Source organism: Leopardus geoffroyi, chromosome C3, assembly GCF_018350155.1.
Source record: "Leopardus geoffroyi isolate Oge1 chromosome C3, O.geoffroyi_Oge1_pat1.0, whole genome shotgun sequence".
Taxonomy (NCBI): Eukaryota; Metazoa; Chordata; class Mammalia; order Carnivora; family Felidae; genus Leopardus; species Leopardus geoffroyi.
In genome coordinates, this window is record NC_059338.1 from 77403629 (window position 1) to 77425658 (window position 22030).

Genomic DNA, 22030 nt, shown 5'->3' on the forward strand with positions numbered 1-22030 from the left:
TTGTGGTCTGTAAGTTTGAGCCCCGCATGGGGCTCGTTTGCTGTCTGCCTGTCAGCACAGAGCCCATTTCGGATCCTCTGTCCCGCTCTCTCTGCTCCTCCCCCACTTGCACTCTCTCAAAAACAAACAAAAATATTTAAAAAGAGAACTTTTTCATTAGTAGATTAATCTAAACCATATCATATACTGGGGAAATGTTTAAGACCCTTATATTAACTATTCAGTTTTCCTAATAACAATTCTCATAACTCTACATACTATGAGGGAAAATACATCATTTTCAATCACTGAAACAATCTTTAGTATCCGTGACATCATTCATGATCGGTTTTAAAGAAGAGTGAAATCATGTGAAAATCAACGTGGACAAGGAAACGCAAGTGCCCGTGTCCCACCCGATCCCGTGTGTGGAGGTTATGTAGCGACCTTTGCACCTGTGGCTACTTACTGTTCAACACAGCAACTGCTAAAATACGGGCCTTACGAAGACAAGACATCCGTGGAGAACAATCTAACACTGAAACTACAAATAATGCCCCGAAGCTGATAGCTCACACAGTGTCTGACAGATGCTGAAGGCTGCGTGGGGGTCCCTGGAAACGGTCAAGTCCCATGGCCAACCTGGGAGCTTGCCGCAGCTCCCAGCACCTCGGCATATAGTCTGCAACGCACAATCAATCATAAGATTTAACGTGGGACTTCAGTCCACGAAAGGGAAGAGAGAAAGGGGCAGGTAGACCATTTACAGAAACCAGAGCTGAAAATTTTCCCAATTTAACGAAAGCTTACAAAAGGCCCCGAGGGACTGCGTTGGCTTTGCGCGTGCGCACGCGCGATCAAAGCCACCATGTTCAGCGCCCAGTACGGAGGCACGTGTATTCACTACTCAGAAAGGCAGCTTCATCTGCTTGTTCCGCTCTTCTTCCTGCTGTTTGTGGCGTCGAAGGCGGGGAGATAAGTCTGCCTGCTCCTTGGGAGCAAGGGCCAGATGGCCAGACTAAAGGTCAGTGCGAAAGCAGCACAGAGTAAGCCAGCTGTCGTGAAGAAGGGATAAAAGGGAGCATCCCCTGAGGTCAGGGCGGCTCAGCTCAGACCGCCGGCGGCGGCAGGCCAGGGTGGAGAAGACCGGCCCGAAAGCGTGCTGCCCAGAGTGGCCTCAACTCTCCAGCCTCCTTCTGTGCTGGGGTCCGTGCAAAGAGCTAGGGAGGAGGCATCTCACAGCAGGGTTTCTGGAGGCCCTGCACAGGATGGACTGGAAGTAAAGAAGCTTCCTTACCTCCTAAGTTAAAAAAGGTATAAGTTTAGTTCTCTCATTTGAAACTGAAAGGAAAGGTTTTATTAAAACACATATCACTTCCCACTGCAGGATTTAATTTTAGATCATTTACATCTTTCAGCAGAAAAGCATCCTGAAGTGGTAACAGTGGGGAACATTCATGAAGACTCTCGTAATAACTTGTTCCACTCTGAAATACCAAAATGGTGATAACCACATGACCACCCCTGCAAAGCTAATCCCCTAGTACATTCAGTCAGGTGACAGCGAATTACATTAACACAAAATACTCTGAATGATCAACACTTGACCAGAATGAGCCTAAAGGACCTGCTATTGTACTGTATTCACCTAACAGCTTTTTACTGAGTGACTACTTTAGGCCAGGTCCTAGGACACAAGAGCCCTTGCAGGTTTACATTATAATGAGGAGTAACCAATGAAAAAGGGAACAAACAAGAAAGGTGGAATTCAATTTAGTAAATGCTACTAAGGAACCCAGACAGGATGCTGTAGACCAGCTCTGGGACTGGGGGATGGTGACTTTGAACAAGGTGATCAGCGAGGCTTCTCGGATACCATGCCTGTGTCTGCCTACCACCGGGTGCCCCAGGGACGAGGTGAGAGCCGGGGTAGTGAATGTAAAGGGCGTGAGAGGGAAATAAGCTTGGCCAGTTTGCCAGACAGGAAGGAGGGCAGCCTGGCCACAGTACAGGAAAACCACAAGGTCAGAAAGGGCGGGGAGAGTGCCAGATGATGATGCGCCTGTCATCGAGCCCGGCAGGAGGTTCGGGTGTTCCTGTAACAGCACAGAGAGCCACCGAGGAAACTGAAGCAGGGAGAAGACAAAAATCAACTTGGATTCTAACCAGTCATTAAGACTGTAAATGAAAAACGGACGAGCAGTGTGGCCAGATTAGGGAGGATGGAAGAGGTGATTAAGGAAAACCAGACTTATTTTAGAGGGAGAATCAAAATGGCATTATGGAGGGACTGGCTGCGGCAGAGATCTACTGGGGACTGTGCACTGCGGACACTTCTCACAAGTTTCAGGACTAGGAAGCACTGGCTTTAATGAGCATGTTTGTCTTTTATTACTTTTTTAGATATTCAGACACAGTGAATTCCATAGCCTTGTCTTCCTCAGCTTTGGTTACAAGGAAGCTCAAAGCACAATTCGAAGACCATCTCTGCGACTGTCCGGAATAACACGTACTCTTGTGTACTAACTTTACCCCTGGGATTTTCGTAATTTTTTATCCTGGTTTCCACATCCATTTATTTTTATTCTGGGAGATGCACAAGTTATGATATGTGATTTAATGAGGAAAAGTAGTAGAATATATATATATATATATATATATATATATATATAGACGTACTTTCATCACATCTTGTATTAAAAGTACCATCACGGGGGCGCCTGGTGACTCAGTTGGTGAAGTGTCCGTCTTCAGCCCGGGTCATGATCTCACCCATCCTGAGTTCGAGCCCCATGTGGGGCTGTGCACTGACAGCTCAGAGTCTGGGGCCTGTTTTGGATTCTGGGTCTCCCTCTGTCTCTCTGTCCCTTCCCCACTCACACTCTGGCTCTTTCTCCAAAATCAATAAACATTAAAAAAAAAATAATAAATAAATAAATAAATAAAATAAAATAAAATAAAAGTAACTCTATTAAAAAAAAATGCCGCCATGTGTCGCAGTAAGAATACAATGTAAGTGACACAATCAAAGTTGTGTGGAAGAGATGCAGTGGGAGAATGGATGGAAGAAGAAACAGATTGTAGATGAAAATGCAAAGGAAGGATCAAAGAGAGGGGAGGGGCATGGACTTGGAACCGGGCTGCCAGCGCCCCAGGCCGGCTGGCTTTGGGCAAGTAGTCACTTCCCTGTTTGTAAAATGGTGAGTTAACATAATAGCACCCACCTCACAGGGTTGTTATGAGGCTTGACCTAGTTATTGCCTGTAAAGTGCTGAGAACAGTCCTCAGTAGTAGATGCAAGGCGTTTGTTAAAATGAGTTTCGGTTTGAGACACGAAGATAAGTAGGCTATAAACAAGTGAGGGGCTGAGAGAAGACACAGAACTCTGGGCAGAGAACAGTGAACAATGTGGGCAAAGGCAGGAAAGGGCGTGAGCTCCAACTTCATGCAACAAGCAGTTTCCAGCCCAGGGTTGAACACACAGGAATCAGGGCAGAGCAATCAATACAGACATGTGGAGCGAGGTCTTCAGAAAAAATACAGAAGGGTTTTGAGTACCTCTTCTAGGAACAGGAGTTTTACACTGAAAAAAGCAGGGTATTTGAAAGATGTGGTACCGAGGAAGCCCATAATCAAATGCAGGAGAGAAAGCTCTGCCCAGAGCCACGCACTGACCAGCCATTACCCCGCCACAAACTACCGCAGGGTTGCATCAGAGAACATTACCTGTCAAGACAATGGAGAGCCTTGAAATGGCAACCGGCCTATATGCTGTCATCAAGAGGGGCAGTTTTTCATCTGGACGGTCTGTGGTGTTTCTCCAGACACCATACGCCACAAAACAGAGAGCTTCTGCCCTCCTCATCTGTTCCTAACATTTTCAACTTAATTCAACACCTGACAACTAAATTAGAAATTATCTTCTAGGGGTGCCTGGGTGGCGCAGTCGGTTAAGCGTCCGACTTCAGCCAGGTCACGATCTCGCGGTCCGTGAGTTCGAGCCCCGTGTCAGGCTCTGGGCTGATGGCTCAGAGCCTGGAGCCTGTTTCCGATTCTGTGTCTCCCTCTCTCTCTGCCCCTCCCCTGTTCATGCTCTGTCTCTCTCTGTCCCAAAAAAATAAATAAAAAACGTTGAAAAAAAAAAAAAAAAAAAGAAATTATCTTCTGTAAAAACAGTAGATGTGGCTTAAGGAACAGAGCATCCCTAAGAAGTGTCATGAACAGTGGCACTGGGTATGTGCTCTTCTCCACGCTCTCTATTCTGGACACCCATTCTGCGACTGTCGCCTTTAGAAAAAGGGCCTTTGCAAATGTGATTATCGGGCAGTCTTGAGATGGGAAGAGTACCCTGGATCATCCAGATAGGCCCTAAATACCATCACAGGGAAGAGGGAAGCACACGGGGATCAAAGACAGATGTGACAGAAATCAACAGGCAGGTGGAGGGAGACACCAGAGGCACGCGGCCACGAGTCAAGAAAGATCAGCAGGCACGAGACACTGGAAGGGACAAGGAAAGGATTCTCTTCTAGAGGGGGACACTAACACCTTGACTGTGGTCCGACAATACTGATTTTGGACATGTGGCCCCCACAACTGTGATCAATCTCTACTGTTTAAAGCCACCATGTCTGGAGTAATTCATCACAGCTACCACAGGAAGCTAATACAGCAAGGACGGACAGTTGCCCCTTGAACATGGGTTCCAACTGTGTGGATCCACTGACGTGTGGATTTTTTTCAAGAAATAATACATTTACACTACTACTGTTGTCTCTTCCTCATGAATTTCTTAACAACGTTTGCTTTTATCTAGCTTATTTTATTGTAAGAATACAGTATTTAATACATATACAAAATACGTGTTAATCAACTGTGCTGTCGTTACGGCTTCGCAGCCAACAGTGAGCTATTAGGAGTTAAGTTTTCAGGGAGTCAAAAGTTATACATGGAGTTTTGACTATGCGAGGGATCAGCGCCCTTATCCCCCACATTGGTCAAGGGTCAACTGTAATTTCTTATGATTTGAAGTAAATTTAATGACAGAAGAAATGAAAATGAAAGGGATTTACCACTTACTGAACACTCACATAAATTATCTCATTAAACCATCAACAGCAATCCCATTATTATTAGCCTTTTCTTATAGAGAAAACCCACTTGGCACCGTGAACAGATCTGTTTATTTCACACTGCAATAACGTCTATTTGTAATAGCGCTCGTTGACCGGGGCCTGATCAACAACACTCAAATAAAAAGACTGATTTTTTATTGTCTCAAATTAACTTGGAGACATAAAAGAATGCTACTTTAAATTATTTCATGCATAATTCTATCTGAAAAAAATATATAATATATATATATATATATATATATATACACACATACATACACATACATATATATATATACTTTAAATTATTTCATGCATGATTCTATCTGAAAAAAATATATAATATATATATATATATATACACACACACACACACACATACATACACATACATACATACATAGTCACCAGTGAAAAATGTGTGTCACTTCTTCTTTTGGGTAAAAAATTAAAAATAATTCTCAAATAAATCTGAGACAGCCATTTCTCAATACATGGTTATGTTTAAATTGTTTCATGAATTCACTAGGCATTTTCATATTAAAAAGTCATCAATCCAGAGACAAAAAAAAAAAAAATTCTGTGTGTGTGGACCAACTTGGGAGTTTTCAGATACCACAGGGCATTGCCAGTGAATAAAATGACAAGCTCATGGACACCCCACTTGGTGCCTGACATCGTGCTCCACACTGGAGATGTGGCAATGAACCAGCCTAATCTTGTATTCCATGGGGAAAGCCCTTGCTTCCATTATCTCAATTTGCATTATCAGTGCTATTACTTTAAAATAAGATTCATTTTAAACAATCAAAAACTTAATGTTAGAGTGATAAATAAACTTGTCTACAGTCATCAGCCGGTAAGTAGTAGAGGTTATGTTTAAACCCAGGAATATCTCAGTTCAAACAAAGGGAATCCCCTCAATATGACATCATAATGTCTGAATATATCCTTAAAGGCTCTGTACTGATACACTGATAGAGCTGTTTGACTATTAAAAAAAAAAAAAAAAAAAAAAGATTAAAACGGTTGCCATGGTACCCAATTCTAACAACGAGAAAAGTAAAGTCAATTAATTGCACCGACCTGGTTACTGCTGGGGCTGGTACACCTCTTGTACGCAAGGTGGGTTTTCCTCGAACAACTGGGACATCTGCGTTTTCTGAACCACCATTCAAATACGTCAACTCTTGGAGCTGTGCTTGCCTGATTTCATCATTATAGTCCTACACAGAAGACAGAAGACAACATGATTCACCTCATGTGAAAAATACAAACGTACTTAGGACCAGAAAAATAACAATATTTAATAGAAAAAAAAAAAAGGCAAGGAAAATAGCTGACTTCGTAAGATTTGAGTTTGTTGAAATGAAAACGCATCAATCAATTGTAAAAAAGGAAAAAAAAAAAACAACAGAAAACAAAAAACCCCAGCAATTGCCCCAAGCTAAAATTTTCTAAAGTCAGCCATTACTCCTTGTGTGGGGCATACTTTCCAAGTGAGATATTTATAATAAAATTAAGATACCATATACAGACAGACACGTGGCACTGTTATTTACAACTCAATTCAACTCATAGTTACTGAGCATCTGTGAAGTGCAAACTAACAAAACCAGAGAAGCAAGCCAGGGTCTCTGCAGCCAATGAGCTTACACTCTAACAAAGGAGGAAGGCATACATACAACATGATGGCTTTACTAAAATTAAGAGCCACATGTACAATTCCATTTGGATATTATACTAGAAAAAGGCACCATTTTCAAAACTGAATACATTTTATACTTGGAGGCTTGCTCTTCTCTGTCTTACATTATTCTCTAAATATTCATCTGAGGAACCCTGGGAGCGATCCCTGATTCCTCCTTTCCTTAATACCTCCAACGCCATTCAACAGTCATCAGGAAAGACATGTAATAAATAAACAAAAGTCATCTGTTTCACAATAGAAAGGAAGTTCGGTCTAAATGGTCTAAAAAGGAAAGGCATCTAACTTAAGCTGTGGTAGTAAGAGTAGGTTCTCTATAAGATGTGTCATCTAAGTATGAGTGTGAACTAATTACCAGAGGAGGGGCTATAAAATACTCTAGATGGGTGGAAAAAATCGTATTTTAAGACCCTAAGAAATGGTGTGTAGGGAACTGGAAGAAGTGCTACATGGCTGAAATATAAAAACAACTTGGGGGGGGGGGGTGGGTAGTGTACAGGGAGGCTGGTCTCAACATGGAGTAGAAAGCAGAAACCAAATTCAACAAAACCTCAAGTCATTTTAAGTATAACTTTAAAGGTTTAGAACTAAGGGTACTAAAAAGCATTTAACAGTTTTAAGGAGGAGAGTTGCATACCTATATTTGTGTTTTAGAAATAATTATGGTCATGTATGCCAACAAATTAGGTAACGGAGATGACACCGTGACATGGATGGATCCTAAAAAGTCACAAATTACCAAAACTGACTCAAGAAGAAACAGAAAATTGGAACAGATAAGCAAAGAGACTAAATTAGTACCGGATAAATAAATGTCTTGCAAATTTGAAGGCCCACAAGACTTCAATGGTGAATTCCACAAACAATTAATGGTAATCCTTTACAAACTTCCAAAAAAATTAAAGAGGAGGGAGCACTCCCTCACCCTTCCTACAAAGCCAGTATTGTCCGGGTACCAACACAGACAAAGACATTATAAAAAAAGAAACCCATAGAGGAATATTCTGATGAATATAGATGCGGAGGCTCTCAAAAAGTTACAAAGCCAAATCCAGCAGTATAAACAAGATAAAAGGGAGGACTATACATAAGAACCAAGTAAAACATACTAGAATTGCTATTTTGGTTTAATACCTAAAAATCAGCTAATGTAATACCATAAGAAGAGAATGAAACAAACAAACAACAAAAAAAAAACGATCATTTTAATACAGAGAAAAAACATTTGAGAGAAGAATCCAATACATTTTAATGATAGAAACACTCTGAACAAACTATAAAAAACCCACAGTTAACATTATACTTAATAATAAAAAACTAAAAGAATCATCCTAAAATGAAGACCAAGACAAAAATGTCTACTGTCACCACATCTATCCAACATTGTACTCGAGATTCTAGACAGGACAACTACGTAAGAAAAAAAAAGTAATAGTGCTCAGATTGAAAGGGAAGAACTAAAACCATCTTTGTTCATATATGGTATGGCATAATCCTATGCAAAGAAAATCACAAAGAATCCACAAAAGCATTATTAGAGTCGATAATTGTGTTTCACAAGGCTGCAGGATATAAGATCAATATACAAAATCGATTTTATTTCTTTCCACTAACAATGAACAACACAAAAATAAAATTAAGAAAATTCCATTTAGAGTAGCATCATAAAGAATAGCATACTCGGGAATAAATTAACAAAATAAGAGCAACATTTATATACTGAAAACTACAAAATATTGTTGGGAGAAAATTTTTAAAATCTAAGTAAATGGAAAGATATCCAATATTCATGGCTAAATGGACAATATTCCTACTCTGCTTTCCCACCTCCCAAATTGATCTACAGAATCAAGGAAAACCCTCTCAAAAATCCCAGCTGGTTTCTTTGCTAAAACTTATATACAAAAATCCAAGGGACCTAGTATATCCAAAACAATTATAAGAAAGAATAACAAAGTTGGAAGACTGATTATGTTCCCACATCAAAACTTCCTACAAAGCTACAGAAATAAAGACTGTGTAGGGGCACCTGGGTGGCTCAGTCGGTTAAGCATCTGTCTTCGGCTCAGGTCATGATCTCATGGTTTGTGAGTTCGAGCCCCGCGTCAGGCTCTGTGCGGATGGCTCAGAGCCTGAAGCCTGCTTCGAATTCTGTGTTTCCCTCTCTCTCTACCCCTCCCCTCTTGTTCATGCTCTGTCTCTCAATAATAAATAAAACATTTAAAAAAAAAGACTGTGTAGGACTTACTGGCTCAAAGGGTAGACATAAAGATCAATAAAATAGAATTGAGAGCCCAGACATAAGTTACTGTAGATTGATGTTCAAATAGTTTCTTTAAACAAAGGGTATTGTAGTGACTGAGAGAACACTGAAGAAAATGGAAGCCTTACACCTTGTTGGTGGCAGTGAAAATGGTCCAGCCACTTGGGAAAACCAGTCATTATTGCCTCAAAACTGTTAAACACAGTTACCAAGTGACCTAACAACTCCACTCCTAGGTAATACCCAAGAAAGTGAGACTATACGTCCACCCAAAGATGTGTATGTGAATGTTCACATCAGCATTATTTATAATAGCCAAGAAACAGAAATAACTCCAAAGTCCTTGACTAATAAACGGACATATAACACACAAATAAAACACAGTACATCCATACAATGGAATATCATCCAGCAATGACAAATCAACTGAATGAACCTTAAAAACAGTATGCTAAATGAAAGAAGGCAGGACAAAAGACCATACATTTTGTGCTATTGTACACAAAATGTCAAAAACTGGCAAACCCACAGAGGTGGATTAATGGTGGCACGTGACAGAATGAGGAATGGCAGGGGACAGGAATGGGGAGTGCTTGTTCATGGGGACGCGTTTGCTCTGGGGGATGATGAAAATCTAAAACAGATAGTGGTGATGGCTGTGTAACTATGGATGCACTATAATCCAGTCAACTGTATACCTTAAACGGGTGAATTGTATGGGATGTGAATTATATCTCCATAAAGGCTGTGTAAAAAAGCAAAAAGTAAATTAGTGGTTGCCCAGAGAGGGAGGAGAATGGGGCGTCATTGCTGCTCATTACAAGGTTTGCTTGGGGGGGTAATAAAAATGGTCTTAGGTTAAAGTGACAGTTGCAGAACTCTGTGAATATACTAAAAGCTACTGAATTGTTTATAGGAGTGAGTTTTATGCTATGTGATTTATACCTCCATAAAGATATTAAATGGAAAAAAAAAAACAAAAAAAACACCACACACTAGAGGCAGAAATTCCAGATGGAAGCTCATAATTCCAGTACGTGGTATAGACAATGTGGAGTAGGGAAGCGGCAGAAAGAATGAGGAGAAGTAGATCTGGTGTTATTTATAATGGTTAATTTTATTAGAAATGGTAAGATCCTAGATGAGGGGGTATGTAAGCAAAGTCAAGACCGTCAATGGGCATCTGGAAAATAAGGTAACAGTGGAACATGCTGTAATCAGTTTTGCACAGGCTGAATCTGCAATGGCCCACGACACACTAAAACTGAGATGTCCCATAGCAATCAGACATAAAAACGAGAAATTTAAAGTTAAAGATACGGATATAGACATGAAAAGAAAGGGTTACTCAGGCCCTACACAGCACCGAGAAGGGCCTGTTGTCAAGGTGGGCTCTTGGCAGGCCCCTGGCAGGTGACCTCTACGCCCACAGAGGGGACTGTCTGCGAAGAGGGCTTCTGTATGCCTAAGGCTTGAGGCCGTGCTGTACCAGTCTGGCCAGATATGCCTGCCCTGGCAGTGTGGTTAGTGGGGAACCTTCGTCTTGGCTCAGGAAGTGGGGTGGTGAGTAGCCGAGGTCAGGTGCATAGGTACGGTACGTGCACGTGACTGATCTCCAGTAAAAGCCCTGCACGCTGTGGCTCAGGAGAGCCTCACTGGAGAGCAACACTTCACAGGTGTTGTCACACATCACTGCTGGGAATGTTAAACGTGTCCTTGTGTCTCTTTGCACTGCACAGGGACACCTGGAAACCGGGGCCATTCTCTTCTTGGTCTTTGCCCCGTGCTCCTCTTCTCGTTGCTGATTTTATCTGTATCTTTTGGTTGAAATAAACCATACTCACAGTATATAACACATTGTCTGAGTCCTGTGAGTCCTTCTAGAGAATTACTGAGTTTGAAGGTGGTAGTGGGGACCTCTAGCACAAGAATTCCTCTGTATACAAATGTCAGCCATAGGCAGGATTGCTTGGGGGCACACTCCTGGAGCGAGAGAAGGGCTCTGGGCATCAACATAAACTAATAGAAGAAAACCTGCACAGGGGAGACCGAAAAGGGGTGGCAGGAATTTGAGAAGGAAACGGAGGTGATCGGAGCATGAAAGCCCCTGGATTCAGTGCTGCATTCACATTCTGTCAAGCAGCCAAGTACTGATTCCATGGGATTCACTAACAATAAAGGCAACGCAGACTTCAGAAATAGTACTTCTGGTGAAGGGTAGAGCCGGAATCCATCTCGGGGGAATGAAGAGTGGGAGTAAGCAAGTCACAGCCACAGTGCAGGCAGGCGGGTTTTCCAGCTGTGTGGCTCCACAAAGAGGAAGAGAAAGGACTGCAGTCTGAGCGAGGAAGGGAGGATCTTATGATAGAAGAAACCAGCATTTCTGAGCGTGAATAAAAGATTCAGGTGCAATAGTTTCCTGAATTATTTAGAATTAAAAACATGAAATATACTTAGTACGTTTGTAAAAAATATGCTATCTTCTCCTTACTTTTCAAAAGCAGAAATGACTTGAAACTTGAGGTAGAAGGCATCATGCAATAAGAAAAATAGCATGAACAACAATCAAAAAAGGAAGTCAAAAGGAAGCTGAAGCAATAATAAGCAAACACTTGCAGAGGAGGAGGAAGGGAAGAAAAATGACAAATTCAACTTGCCGAGCTGCGGGAATGACTAAGATCAGGAGTCTAGATTTTACTGTACCTCTGGATTCTTTCTCTAACTTATTTAGGGTACTAGGATCTCAAAAGAGTCATTCGAATCTATCATTATTTCAACCTCTCTATAACAAGCCTATTAATATGTTCCTTACCATTTTACTAAAAATGTGTGAAGATTAATAAATTATTTGTAAAGCACATTCTAAATAAAATGTGCTACATAAATGCTAAATATCTGCCCTGTTGAAAAGTGCTAGGAGGTGTGACACAAAATTGTCTGTGGCTCAAAAACAGATTCATGGGAAAGAACATAAAATCCAAAAATACCATTAAAAATTTAAAAAGGAAACAAAATTACTCTAAGCGAAGTTATTTGATTACAGTGGTGCCACAAAAATTAGAATGAAAGCCCATTTTAAACATGATCTTTGTAGGGGCGCCTGGGTGGCTCAGTCAGCGTCTCCAATAAGCGTCTGACTTTGGCTCAGGTCATGACCTCGCAATTCGTGGGTTGGAGCCCCACGTCAGGCTCTGTGCTGACAACTCAGATCCCGGAGCCTGCTTCGAGTTCTGTGTCTCCCTCTCTCTCTGCACCTCCTCCACTCACACTCTGTCTCTCTCTCTCTCTAAGATAAATAAACATTAAAAAAAAAATAAAACATAATCTTTGTGAAGCTACATTTTCAAGAAGACAAACAGTATAGTTGGTAAAAAATGATGGAGTCTGAGTCAACACACCTGCGTTGTCTGAATTTCACCAACTGGACTCACCAGCTTCGTGATTTTAGACAACTTTTAAAAACTTTAGGGGACTGCTTCTTTCAGACAGAACTACTGATAAAGTCACTGTAGTTATAATTTTCTTGGTCTTTAAAATAATGATTTAAAAAAATGATTAAAAAAATTTTTTTTTAATTGTTATTTATTTTTGAGAGAGAAACAGAGTGTGAGCAGGGGAGGGGCAGAGAGAGAGGGAGACACAGATTCCGAAGCAGGCTCCAGGCTCCGAGCTATCAGCACAGAGCCCGACGCGGGGCTCGAACTCACGAACCGCAAGATGATGACCTGAGCCGAAGTCGGACGCTCAACCGACTCAGCCACCCGGGCGCCCCCCAAAAATGATGATTTTAAATCAGGAGGGAAACCAAGTCACATGTGCCAGCTTACAGACTAAGTAACTCTACATTTTAAACTAGTCACTAGTAAATTATTTTAACTCCCTATCAGGAAAGTGACACTTACTATAGCATTAATTCAAACATGGGCATCAATTGTGAAGAGTGGAAAAGTGATTAAAATTCTAATTACATAGGTGTAAATGGGATTTTTCTGTCCAGTAAGTTTAGAACATATTTAAATGTGTTAGCCTAGAGAATGAGAACAAAGGTTTTAAATGTAATTATTAAAAATAATTTACTGCAATTTAGTGGATTCTCGGTCAGGAATGTTCTCTTCAGATATATTTGCCCCAAATATGCCAATGATTATGCCAAAGAGTAACCCTAGGATCAGTGTTTGTATTATACTCTACAAGAAATAGCATAAATGTTCATTATTTGAGGACTGATTAAATAAATTTTAGAACATGCGTATGACGAAATATTATGCAGACGTTAAAAAGAATGGAGGGAGACATTGCACATGCTCATATGGTCAGAGGTCCAAAATAACATAAGATTAAAAAAATAAATAAATGTAATGAGAGAGGAGGGACTTTTAGTACAGCCAAACAAAGAGCTTGGCAAAGCCATTCCATAAAAAGCAACAACAAAAGCTGACCACACATGTAAAAGCAACCATTTCAGAACAGTGGGAACTGACTGAAGTTATATAATAAATTAAAAATACAAGAAATGTATTCGTGTCAGGCACGAAGAGTGGGAGTCTGTGGCATTTTGTGTGGGGATGCTACCCGCCCCCTCCCCAGCCCAGATGATGTGTCGGTACCACTGTGGGGAAAGACATGAAGACCAACAGTTTGCTGCAGGGGAAGCTCCCTTAATTTGGAAGAAGGTATGAAAAACTCCCATGCCCAGGAGCACTGTCAGTATCAGTAGCCATTTTGGTAGCAAATAAATAGAAGCCCAGTGAATCAGCAAGCCTAATACTCAGGTTCTGGGTGGGGCAAGTGACAGCCTGGCAGACTAACAAGAAACGTAGCAGCCTTGGAGAGCCTGGATACGCTCCCCGCATTCTCTGCTGAATGGAAGGTTAAGCACATGTACAGCAGAGAATGGAGAGAGCTTAACACTCTCCACACATCCTTCCCTGACAGTGAGTCTGTACACCTGGCAAAGGAGGTAGAGAGATTAACACCTCGGTCACAAGTGAAGTACAGACCAGGGAAGATACGACGATGGACCAACCTGTGGGTACACCCCCACAATTTTATCAGCGGGCGGCAGAAGCCTTACTAACACAGGTGTGTGAGCACAGCCTCTAAGTAATCACTGGCTGATGTCCGAGAGATGTGGCCATACAGGACACGTCCAGCAGGCCAGGCTTAAAAGTAAAAGTGAGAAGTAAAATAATTAACAAAGCTGTAAACCATGAAGTAGACAGACTCTGCGGATTTAGTCCAACTAAATTACTAAAGAAACAAACAAACAACTTGCGACAACAGAGCTTGAAGAATAAAATGAGTCAGAATGTAAATGTGCTATAATATGCTACCTGAAATGTGGAGTTTTCAACAAAAAAGCTGGGAGACATGCAAAGAAACATGAAAACATGACAGGAAGGAAGGAAGGAAGGAAGGAAGGAAGGAAGGAAGGAAGGGAGGGAGGAAGGAAGGACAGGCAGTCAAGTAATAGTAGTAAGAAACTATCTTGGAGAGGGCCCAGATATTGGACGAAAAAAAAAAAAAAAGATTTAGAAAAAAAGAAAAAGAAAGTACAACAACAACAACGATAATGAAAAATTAACCAAAGGAGCGCAACAATAGAGTTGAGATGACAAAAGAATGGGTCAGCCAACTTGAAGATAAGCCAATTAAAATGATCCAGTTAGGAACACAGAGAAGAAAGGATGAAGGGAAAGGAGACTCAGAGAAATGCGGGGCACCATCAAGTGGACCAACATACAACCAATGGGAGCCCAGGGCCTGAGGGGAGCAGAGGAGAAAGAAAAAAGAGAAAAAAATTCTCAAGAAACAATGGCTGAAAATGTCCCACATTTGAAGAAAAACATGTACCTATGGCTTCACAAAGCTTAACAAGCAAGGAAGATAAGCACACACAGCCATTGTCAAATTAATGGAAATGAAAAGACAAAGCCTTGGCAGCAGCAAGAGAAAAACAACAGATCACGTACATTAGCAACAAAATCATGAATGAATGCCCTTCTCACCAAAAATGATGAAGGCCAGAAAGCAGCAGACTGGCCTTCTATGACTGGAAAGAAAAAACTGTCAACCAGGAATTATACACACTATCTTTCAGAGGGTGGGCGAAATAAGGACATTCTGAGAAAAACAAAACCAGTTTTTTGGTTAGCAGGTCTCAGTTACAAGAAAGGCTAAAGGCAGTCCTTTGGGCTGAAAAGAGGTAGCACCATATGGTAACTCTACCCACAGAAAGAAAAAGGAAGCTGAAATGGTAAATGTGTGGGTTAATACAAAGATTATAAGAATACGGTACTACAAGCCAATATCCGCCATGATTATAGATGTCAAGATCCTTAACAAGCTATTGTAAATCAATTCTAGCAACATGTAATTTCAGTGGGATCTCACCTAGTAATGCAAGGTTGGCATAACATCTGGATATCAACTAATGCAATATGCTAGTATTAACAACAACAACAACAACAACAACAACAACAACAACAAATACTCATTCAGGATAAAGCCTCTCAACACCTAGGGACAGAAGAGAACGTCTTCAACAAGATACAGGGCAGCAATGAAATCTACAGCTAACATCAGACTTAATGGTGAAAACTCAAAGCACCAAGAAAGATGTCTATCTTCACGACTCCTACTCAACAAAGCAAAGTTCTAGTCAGCGTAACAAGGGAAAAATAAAATAAAAAACTGAATTTTAATTTCATTAAAATCCGAAAAGAAGAGGTAAAATTTATTACAGATAACAGGACTCTGCATATAGAAAATCCTAATGATTCCATAAAAATGAAACAACACACTGGAACTAATGGTTTGGCAAAGTTACAAGACCCAAGATCAGTGTATATAAGTCAACTGCATTTCTATAACCTAGGATCACTGAAAATGAGATTTTAAAAACTGCATTCACAATAGCATCAAAAAGTGTACAATACTTAGGAGTAAATTTAATAAAAGAAGTATATATATGACTAGTACCTTGAAAACTATGAAACACTGCTGAAAGAAATGAAAAAAATAATCTGTTAAGTAGAGACACTTCATATTTGTGGACTGGAAAACTAAATATTGTTAAGATGGAAATAATCCCCAAATTGAGCTACAGATTCAATCCTCTATCAAAACCCCGGGAGGCTTCTGTGTGGAAATTGATAAGCTGATTCTGAAATAGATGTTGAAATGCACAGGAGCCAAAATAACCAAAACAATTTTGAAGTAGAACTTTTTCTTTGTAAAAGAATCAACAACCTGGATTTCAAATCAAAGTACTAGAAGGCTAAAGTAATTAAGGGCATGACACCGGCATTAGGACAGGCATATACATCAATGGAACAGAACTGAGAATCCAGAAACAAATCCACACATTTATGTTCAATCGATTTTCAACAATGGTGTTGCTGTTCAACGGGAAAAGAATTGTCTTTTCATCGTATGGTGCTGGGACAACTGGCCATCTATATAAAAAACGATAAACCTATATTCTACCTTCCCACCACACAAAACTTAAAATCGATCGCAGACTTGGGGCACCTGTGTGGTTCAGCGGGTTAAGCATCTGACTCTAGGTTTTCGCTCAGTTCATGATCTCATGGTTTATGGGCTCAAGCCCCACATCATGCTCTGCACTGACAGCATGGAGCCTGCTTGGGATATTCATATTCTCTCTCTCTCTCTCTCTCTCTCTCTCTCCCCCCCCCCCACTTCTCCCCCTCTCTGCCCCTCCCCCACTTGCATGTGCATTCACTCCTTTTCTCTAAAAAAGAAATAAACTTAACGATAATAGACTTAAATGACACATACTATATACTAATACTATACTATGCTAATACTAATACTGTAAAAGCTAATACTATAAAAGATTAGGAAGAAAACAGCAGAAAATCTTTGTAACTGGGGGTTAGGCAAAGAGTTCTCCTGGCCAGCCTAGATTCAAGGACAGAGAAACCATGTCTTCATGGAGGAGTGCAAAGGGGACAGGGTGGGAGGCCCTGTGGCAGCCCACGTGGCTAGGTCAACACCCCCTAAGACTGATCACTAAGACATTAAATTTACCTCTCCTTAGTCAGTCTTGTCAGAGTGCCAATGTTTATATGGGTATCTGATTCTTATCAAACTCTCCCATTAGACAGACTCCACCGGGGCAGAGAAAAGAATGTCTCTTATTAGTTTCCATGTATCTACCACATAGAAAGCACTCAAAATCTTTGTTTTTAAACTAAATGAATAAATGTATCATCATATTGGCTTGAGGGAACAAAGGGAAGCTTAAACATTTTCAGCTCCCAAGTAAAATGACTTAATACAATCCCATGTCTTGGCTTTTCCAAGGCAATCCTGATTGACAATATCCTTTCCTTGTAAATTCAACAGTTTTCTTCACAGATAATATAGTCATGATACATATGCTACAGTATGTAAAGTCAATCTACTAGACCAACCTGGGATTGCTGAAGACAGTCTTACCCCAGGCAGCTGTTTGGCAGATGTGACAGCTTCTCTAAATAAATTGTCTAAAGAGGCAAAATGTTCAATGTTTTAGTTTTTTAATCTAGAACATGCAAGTTATACAGAAGACCTAAATTAACTTTCATAATGGAAGTAGGGATACGCTCTCTTTAAATAATCCCATTCTTAGCAACGTCAAAGTGTCTGGAAAGGGTTAAAAATAGACAAGCAATTGTTCCATCAACAAAGCACAAAACACCTGGCAGAAGCCAGCCAACTACCTCCACGGTGTCCTTCTTCTCTGGGCTTCTGACACTTTGGTCTGTCGTTACGTGTACCTCGCGGTACTGAAATCCTCGGCTTACGTTTCTCTCTTCTACGCTACGTGTTCCTGGAGGGTAGGGACTGCTTTTATTCATGCCTCTGGCCCGAAACCACACACAGTGCTTGGTGCCATGGAAGGCACTAACGCATCCGTGTGGGAGAACAGTGGATCTGTAGGTGATTTTAACATCACGAAGAAGCTTAGGACGTGGGAGCCCCCAAACGTGAACTGGCGAGGGTGCTCTTCACCCTTCTTGGCCGTGCAGCCTTCCCGGTGCAACCTAATCTCTTTAAAAACCCCTCGCCTCGATATAAAGAAAGAAAACTGCCAACCAATTCACAGGGACCCTTTCGACAAATGAAGTGCTGTGCAAATAACAATTACTAGAAGAGTTACCAGGGATGAAAATAAAGAAAGGACTTCAAAGGACAAATTAACTATCAGGGTGAACCGTACTAACAGGAATGAGGAACTTTTTGATTTCTTCCAGTGCGTGTCCCATCCGGGCATATGCTTCTGCTGGTGGAGCGAACACTTCGATGAGAACGTGGAGGTCATCGTTGAGGTGAAAGTATTTTGCTTCCCCACTCTTCCTCAACTCTTCTTCCTGAAGAAAGAAAAACCATGCTTAAAAGCGTGTCTGTATAAGAAAAGGAAAAGAAACACTATGCAGAGCTTATCTGGCATGAGGCTGTCACAGAAGATTCACTCAAAAGCAAGCGGCACTACCCCAAGGATGGAGGTTTGAGATACAAACCTGACCCTGCCATTCCCGCAGGGAATGCTACGAAAACACCCGGGCTTCCTGCTGCTGCTGGAGAAGTCTCAGCTCCTGCCTCTGCCGGGAAGGACACCTGTGTCCCCCCAGCTCGACGCCCTCCAGGCGCCCTCAGACCCCTGGCCGGACTGGCTGATCTCCTCCGCTCCCTCTACGCTGGTTACGCCCAGTGCCCGTAGTGCTGCCACAAAGCACTACAGCCATCAAAGTGTCTGACATAACCTATTCTTTACTTGACTCTTTTCTAATTTCCCTCACGGAAGGTGGTCACAGTGGAGCAAACACCGTGACCGTCTTCTCTGGTGCTCGTCCCTGGTCTAGAAAAGTACTCAGTACACAGTAGACACTCAGCGAGTATTTTCAGTGACAAGGTACACATTATCTCATTTCTATGTTCGCTCGTGACCGTCTTCTCTGGTGCTCACCCCCTGGTCTAGAAAAGTGCCTGACACACGGTAGACATTCACGAGTCTTTTCAATGAAGAGGTAAACATTATTTCATTTCTATGTTCATTTGTTCATTCACATATTCATTCAAAAAAGCATTTCTACATGCCAGGCACTATATATGAAGATAAAAACGAATAAAATAAATGAAAGATCTTATTACATGATTTTATGATACGCATTAAAAAGAAAACTTTGTTTTTATTTGTTTACATAATGAAACTCAGGGGGGAAATTAGGAGGAAAAAAACCCCAGATCAGAGTGGGACAAGTGATTTTCGCCCATGATCTCCTAACTAGCATTCATTAGAGTGGCAAAGGACAGAATCTGGGACTTTTAAAAGTCTTTGTTTCCAACATTTAAATGAGACAGATTGAGATGAGTACGTACCTACATCTAGAGTAATTTCCCAAACGGGGGAAATCTTGCTAGCACCTCCAAAACACCAGCCCCACATGAAAGGGAACCCTAGAACTCCTGGCAACAACACCTTTTAATTCCACCACGAGCTAAGAGGTCAAAGAGGCACAAACACCCTTGACCTCACAACTTAAGGCTTCAACTTCTGTTACTTAACTAATTTGCTCTCTTATAAAGAAAAGAGAGATCTACATATGTAATAGGAAAAGGGCACGGGGTTTTGAGTCAGATACACCGCAATCCTAGCCGTGCCAGCCACAGCCCAACGGTAGGCCATCTGTTCTAATCAGAACATTGGCCATCGCTTCATCTGATACTCTGCCTTTCACAGCTGAAGGTTTAAACATCGAATTATATGTTCAACAGTTCACTTTTGGAAGCATAAACTAGAGAATTAAACATTTCTTACCCATTCTACGATGGGCTCCAATTAATGATGATAATGACAGGCTGTCACTGTGACTCACGGTGAAGCACTGTCATCACTACAGCGGAAGTAAACTGGAACAGCAGAGCTTTCTTATCCTAACCCGCCATCGCACATCTCCACAGAGCGAGAAGCTTTACCAGATTCTTCCCTGGGTTCATAAGGACTGGCAACATGGTGTGCCAGACTTCGTTTGGACTCCTGCATTCGAATCCCAAATCCAACATTTACCCTGTAACTTTGGGCAGGTTACTTTATCATCGCGAAGCAGTGATTTTAAGCGGGGAATAAGAGTATAGTATCAACGGCTCGTAGGGTTGTTGTGGTAAGAAAGGAGTTATTAGAATAGTGATGAGGAGTTACTAGCAGTATGATGGAGTGGTAATAAAAAAAGAAGTCTCATGTTTAAGGACACAAAAAGTCCTTACAATGAGGCGTAGTACATCAGAAAGACTCAAAAAGTGAACATAGCATCAATTATTCTATCATTCTATAATGTGGATGGGAAGGGCAAAATGGCTGGCATGTCTGGCACAAACTGAAGGCTCCACAGACCACACGTTATAGTGATTGTTATGCTACAAACCCAGCTGATACAAGGCAGTAACGACTCCCATAATTTCATCCATGTAGAAAACACAAGAATAAAATGAATTACGGTCTCGTTAGAATTTAGACAGTGAACACTTTGAAAAGCTACAAGATTTTAACATTAAGTAATGGAAATCTCTGCAGCAATCCACATTATTTATTAACTGAGAATTTCTGCAGGCTGAGAGGCTCAACAGAAGCCAGCGCTCCAGAGTTCAGGCCGTGAGGACCGACTGCAGGACGGCAGGCAGGACCCCAGTAAGTCCCCATCTGTGTAGAAATCATCACTCGTGGTCATGTCAGTGAAACGCCTTGAAGGTGCAACCGATAGCCGTGCGTGTGCACGGCAGGACGAGCAAGGCGATGGGGTGGGGCGCAATAGGCTATTGTTCACTGTACTGAATTTTAAAAAGAGAGTGACAGACTCCAGACTTGACATTAGGAGTTCGAGGCTCAAAGAGCCAGCGGCAGCCTGGAGGGTGTCACCGCTCACGGCCGAAGGCCGGCGGAGGCCCCAGACGAAGCACAGTTGAGGCCCGTGTGCCGCGGAAGGACGAAGCACACGGCCCGGCCATCTCTCGTGTGGGATTTAGGAAAATGTCTGGAGAGCAGTGAAGACCTGAGAATTGGACCCGCAACATCAGAGAGGATCCAGACAACCCCGGGTTTTCGAGGGTCACAGCCCCGCTGAACCTTCGGCCCTGGCGGAAGCCAGTCTGCTGGAGGTCTTCCTACCCTGTTTCGAGTAGCCGAGGTCGTTCCGTGAAAGGAGAGGACAATCCTCAGGCTTTGTCACTGTTCCTCAGGATGACCTCCTGGCCCATGATCCCTGCCTGGCCCGGGGATGCAGAGAACAAGAGAGCTCGCGGTAAATGGCAACATCCCCTTGCGTGCACGTGACGCTCTCTCCCCGTCTTGCCAACGAGGATCAGGGGCCTTTTACTAGAGTGACTGCACACCGAGAAGAGGTACCCAGCGGCCCGAGGATTAACGAACCTGACTCTGACCCAACGCTGCTCAACTGAAGGCCACTGATGAGGGTGGAGAGTGGGGTCCATGGGGTCAAGAGATAAAGGACTTCTGAGCCCGCCACTTGACAGCAGGCTTAATGGACTGTGAACCTACAATGTACTCTACTTCCCCAGTTCCGTGGTGTCCTGAGGGAATGGAAATGACCAGCCACTTACAGAATCTCTATATTGATTCTCAGACCCATGTGGTCAAGGACAGAGAAAGGAGAGGATTAGTGAAGGGCTGCTAAGTGGTCTAGGAAAGAAGCCTCAACAGGTAAGAGAACCGAGTGCCCCATGCAATGCAGAGCAGACACTCAGTGACCAGGGAGCCAAAGGGACTAACTGTAGATGTCAAAGCACCTCATTCCCCGCCCACCTCAGTGCTACTCAAGGGGCTCCAATAAGGGGTCTGTGGTGAGAGAGAGGGAGAGATTAGATATTACTTCACAACACAGACTCCTCTGGGAAAGATTCCTGGCTACTGCACTGCTGAGTGTCCGCTGTGCCAACGGCAGA

The 22030-nt window shown here is 42.1% G+C and overlaps 1 protein-coding gene across 2 annotated transcripts in view; it reads right to left on the minus strand.

Moving 5' to 3' along the window:
- Window positions 1–22030, minus strand: part of KHDRBS3 (KH RNA binding domain containing, signal transduction associated 3) — a 183113-nt gene that overhangs the window by 71531 nt on the left and 89552 nt on the right. For both annotated transcript variants that reach the window (XM_045453580.1, XM_045453581.1), the window contains exons 4-5: window positions 18298–18444; window positions 6180–6319 (exon numbers count right to left, since the gene is read on the minus strand). In XM_045453580.1, coding sequence (XP_045309536.1) covers window positions 6180–6319; window positions 18298–18444 — 287 coding nt within the window. The remainder of the gene's footprint in view (window positions 1–6179; window positions 6320–18297; window positions 18445–22030) is intronic.